The sequence below is a fragment of the Penaeus monodon genome, chromosome 8 (genome assembly GCF_015228065.2).
Source record: "Penaeus monodon isolate SGIC_2016 chromosome 8, NSTDA_Pmon_1, whole genome shotgun sequence".
NCBI classification, from domain to species: domain Eukaryota; kingdom Metazoa; phylum Arthropoda; class Malacostraca; order Decapoda; family Penaeidae; genus Penaeus; species Penaeus monodon.
This window is the reverse complement of record NC_051393.1, coordinates 46,357,868-46,362,867: the sequence shown is the minus strand read 5'-3', so window position 1 is coordinate 46,362,867 and position 5,000 is coordinate 46,357,868. Positions and strand designations below refer to the sequence as shown.

Here is a 5,000-nt window from a genome sequence, read left to right as displayed (position 1 = left end):
AGGCTGTGATGCCGCGGGCACACTTCTGGACGTGGGCTGAATGGCATGAATGGGCCGCAGTCCCCCATGTGCCTCCACACTGCCCTGCCCATGCCCAATATCACAGTATAGTATTAGCAGCAACCACAAACTCCGCCTTTACCAGACATACATCCTGCCCGGGTGGCCCTGCATGCCACAGCCACCACTGAATAATTCATGCACTCGTCAGGCCATAATGGCCCGCATACCAGTCGTTCTTGCTGCTTTCTACAATGCCACGTTTTTGCAAAGTCTGATGCACCTGGTGCTGGAAGAGTAACGCGTAAATATTCCAGGTTTTCCTTATTAATGGAAATAGACGTGACTGTACTGTCCACTATTGTTTGGAATAATCACCGTACATAGTAGCATTGCATACCTGCGCTTTGGAAATGAAAACTGATGAATTTAGGTAAGTTATATTAATTCACGCCTAAATCACTATAAAACTGGCATGGAATACTAGCTTTTCCTCAATAATTTGTGGCTGGACATGCTGTCCCCAGTGCCAACGTATACAAAGATACATTCTGCCTGCGAACAGTGACTGCGAATACCATCTCTGAACTAATTACTTACTGACACATATTTCCATAAAGAATGAAGAGCAATCTATTTACACAGTTCTTCAATATCGCGCCCAGTCATATATGGTATAAATCTTAATGAAACCCTTTAGAATGCATATTTCAGTTTTGAATTTCCGTCGTATAACCATTTCCATTAATTTAACGTATGTCAGTAGTGTATTTCATCGTGTTTTATGCTTCACTGTCATGTTAAAGATTATACATCTATTTGTTTCAGGGAAAGAAAGCAGCTGGAAGAGTGTTGGGATTAAATGTAATATCCATTTTGAATGTCGTGTTGATGTAACTTTTATGTATTTACAATATTGGGTATTAATAGTTTATATTATGTTATAGAGCCAGCATTTTCTTCTTCAAATATTTCACCTCTGAGTGGTTTAGAGTTGATGCTGTCAGTGTAAAATTCTGTACTGGTTTTCTACACACACACACACATACATATATGTGTATATGTATATATATATATATATATATATATATATATATATATATATATATATATATATATATATATATATATATTATATATATATATATATATATATATATATATTGTCCTTAAATTCTTACATTGCAAGAATATCCTTGTCTATTTTCATCGAGCATGAACGAAATTTCCTCAATTTTTTGTTGCTTTTTGCATGACGGACATTATTTTGCCTGTTGCAAAGGGCTATCGCAATTCGTTTCAAACTTTCTTACCGTGCTGAATCATTCGCTCTGAATTATATTTCCTGATTTTTACTTTACGAGTTTATATAAAAATTACACAATCATGTACCAAGACAAGAAAGTGCAATGAGTGATCAACATTGTCAATGTTCGTACTGATGCATGTAGATTCCCAAATGATACCTTTTAATTATCCTTGACATAAGGTTCGATTCACCAGAACGCTCTTGTTAAGCTATACCTTACGTAAGATGACTTTGCATTACCTCCAGACCCTAGACGCACACATCATTTTATAACTCGTTTGTGAGAACTGGCTTAGTAACTTCTTGGGTGGGCGACACTAGGCAACAGCTTTGGTTAAGCGCTGATCTCACTCTGTAATCGAGATAAAATCTATACCCAAGTGATATAACAAGTTTTGGTTTAGTTCCGTGCAACAGGTATGCGAATTAGCGATTTAGAAATTGATGTTGACGAGTACTACGAGTATCGGCAAAACAATACCCTAGTAACAAAATAAATCTAATAAATACAATATAATGAAGGAATTAATGCTTATAGTACGTTACACTAAATTCAGTTATTGCGTGAAATCGACATATGTTATCGAATATGGGAAGCACAAAGCATTAACTATTAGACCTTGTATAGAATATTCCCTACCAATCAGATCAAACACCAAGCCAGCATCCGGGTTCGTGTCTCATTGTATGTCTGCCACTATGTGCCGTGACCTTGGCTCGCTCTATATCAGGCTATACATGCAGCCGGAGTCTTGGCTGGCTGAGATCACCGTTCAACTTGTCCCAAATAACTTCCAAGGTTTATTCACTATAAGATATTGTCTTTTGTTCAATGGAAATAAAAATAGTGCGTCGATCATCTGAAGTAACCCTTTACTTCCACATACAATCATATCCACGATGTTATGAAACGTCAGAGAAGGGTGCTGTGATCAAATTAATACAATGCTAGCATAATGTGTAAGGGCATGTATGCAATCATGCCCCAATGAGTAGCATACTAAGATTATTCATACACCATGAAGATGTACAACCACAGATATCCATAATATTGATTGCCTGACCAGAATCAAGCAATGAACTTATTGCAAAAACTATAAAGATATCTCAATATCTAGACTACTTTGTAATCAAACAGACAATTCCACTTTTGAAACTAAAATATGGGTATTTGTAAGCAATAAATAGTTTAACATATGCATTACTGTTAACCAAAAAATACAAGCAAAACATGGTTACCTGAAAGTAATTTTCTCAATTCAGTTGAATCATAATACAGTAAATTGTAAAACCTGTATAAAAACAATAATTGAAACAAATAAACACGTCAGCATATGAAGATGGTTACTCCTTAGCATCAGCAATGCCTCCTGCTGTGATAGCGAAGGTGCACTCGTTCTCAGGCAATTCGGGGCTGTCGTAGATCTTTGCAATACGAGTTTCGCCGCGCCCCTTGCGCAGACATACCCTTGTTGTCGAGGCATGGGCTAGGATATGGCCGCCAATCGGTTTCTTCGGGTCCGCCTGGAAAGACATCGCAGCCCCTGGATCTGCTGTCATCTGATTAGTGATGAAGACAGACACGTTGTATTCCTCGCTGATCTTCTGCAGTCGTGACATATACTGCGCCAGTTTCTGCTGCCGGTCAGCCAGCTCTCCGCGTCCACTGAAATCGACCCGAAAGAGAGCCATAACGGAGTCGACAATGAGCAGTTTGAAAATGCCAGGCTCTTCGTGAAACTGCGCGGCCACGTGGTCCAGGATCTCCAGCTGGTGCTCCGAGGTGAAGGCTCTGGTGTACAGGACGTTGTCGAGCACTGCGTCTTGTTCGAGGTTGTAGCGGTCAGCAATGGGACGCAGTCGGTCGGGCCGAAAGGTATTCTCCGTATCGATGAAGATGACCTGCAGAAATGAGAGCGCTTTAGATGAACTGCCATGGAGCATGGTATCGTTTGGTATCTGTTTTGCGTGGTTCATTTCGTTTATAGTTCATATGTATTTGCGAACGTGATAATAAAAAAATTGGAATATGAGGATTGTTCATATGCTCTCACCATTATCATATAAGATCATGTCATGACCGAGTGGTGCCATTACCGTTTTCACTAATACTTTGATCTTTATCGTAATTGTAAAATGCATACTATTTGACTATGGTTATGGCTATTACTATCATTATAATGAAGGTCAATACAATAACGATTATATGAACGTTCTTAACTGGAATATAACCTTGCCTAATGGAAATTATTTTTCATACCGTTTGTATGATACTTTTCGCCTATTAATCTGATAACAAGTCAACAAAATCACATAGCATTAAACGAATATCAACGTACCTTCCCTCCGGAGTACGTCCCAGCTTCATTGGGAATCTGTGCTGTGACGCAGAGAGTGTGGGAGATTTGTGTCTTCCCCGTACGAAACTCTCCGAACACCTCCGTTATGGCCATGCTCTCGATCCCGCCGCCGAGCAGTGCATCCAGTTCAGCAGATCCCGTGCTTACGCGGAACACTAGTCTTCGCTTCTCGCACATGACCAGCGCCGTCACGAACCCATCGCCTCCGCATAGCTTGGCTGCCACCTATCATGCAAATGTTATTACTCTGTGAGATGGTGTATATTGTAGTTGGAATTTATGCAGAAGTACTGTCAATGAAGTACATCTTGACGATTCATTTGATTCAGTGTATTGATTGATAAGGTAGTTTCGTATAGATACACCTGTTTTCATAAATTATATATTACATGATTATTTAATCCTCACCCATATCGGTAATATCGCTACTACTTTCCTTATCAATCACCTTCAAAAAAGGAACGCATGAATATCAGAAAATCGCAAGCATGACCCTGGAGAACTACGGATCTGTCACTTTTAGTGAATTACCTACAAGAAAAGTATGAAATCTTTTACAAGAGCACACTGATGTCCGCCACCGGTAGGGGCAACCAGTTGCCTCCCATAGGCCACTGCAGTTGCTCGACCTGGTAACTATCATGCAACCTGCTTTGCGATGGCTACTAGCAACTAGCGCCCACGACCCGCATTTGCCGCCACTCGCTGTAAGGCATTGCTTCCATTGGGATCTTTAATATATCCACACCATTTACCCCACCCGTAGTTGAAAAATATTCTCATCGGCACACAAATCATAGATGTGTATATGATGATAACATACAGTGCACAGGTTTTTTCCTATATCTAGAGTGTTTCTACGATTTTTTTTTATTTCAAAAGCCAGCCAGCGATTTGTAACTCTTTAATTCCATTCTTCTCATAAGGAGCGGTGTGCCAAAGGGGTATCAGCTTCCCTTAGAAAAAAAATCAATTAAGGGACTTTTTCCACATTTTCGGAAACTCTATGAAAGAAAGTTGGCTGCTGAGATAGTCTATAGTGAAATACAAGTTCGGTCTTACATTTTTTTGCTCCATTTTGTTTTCATTCTGTGTTTGAAATCAAGACAATTAAATGTTTCAAGTCACGATTTAGATTTATGGGCAAACTGTTTATTTTTTAAAATAAAAACTACCAATCGTGTAACTATAGATTCCTTGCCTCTGACTTTAAATGCGAAATAGATAGGTATAATGATTTTTTTAATTATCCTTTATGTGCATCTCCTTTTTAAGCTCCTGCTCCCAGGTTCTAAAGTTAGCAACATTTGAAACTGGCTACGCCCCTGACC

At 39.3% G+C, this 5,000-nt stretch overlaps 1 protein-coding gene across 1 annotated transcript in view; it reads right to left on the bottom strand.

The window, feature by feature from the left end:
• Positions 1–2,161: 2,161 nt before the first annotated feature.
• LOC119576376 (meiotic recombination protein DMC1/LIM15 homolog) overlaps positions 2,162–5,000 on the bottom strand; it is a 3,638-nt gene continuing 799 nt past the window's right edge. The window contains exons 2-3 of the mRNA XM_037924035.1: positions 3,649–3,894; positions 2,162–3,211 (exon numbers count right to left, since the gene is read on the bottom strand). Coding sequence (XP_037779963.1) covers positions 2,654–3,211; positions 3,649–3,894 — 804 coding nt within the window. The 3' untranslated portion in view covers positions 2,162–2,653. The remainder of the gene's footprint in view (positions 3,212–3,648; positions 3,895–5,000) is intronic.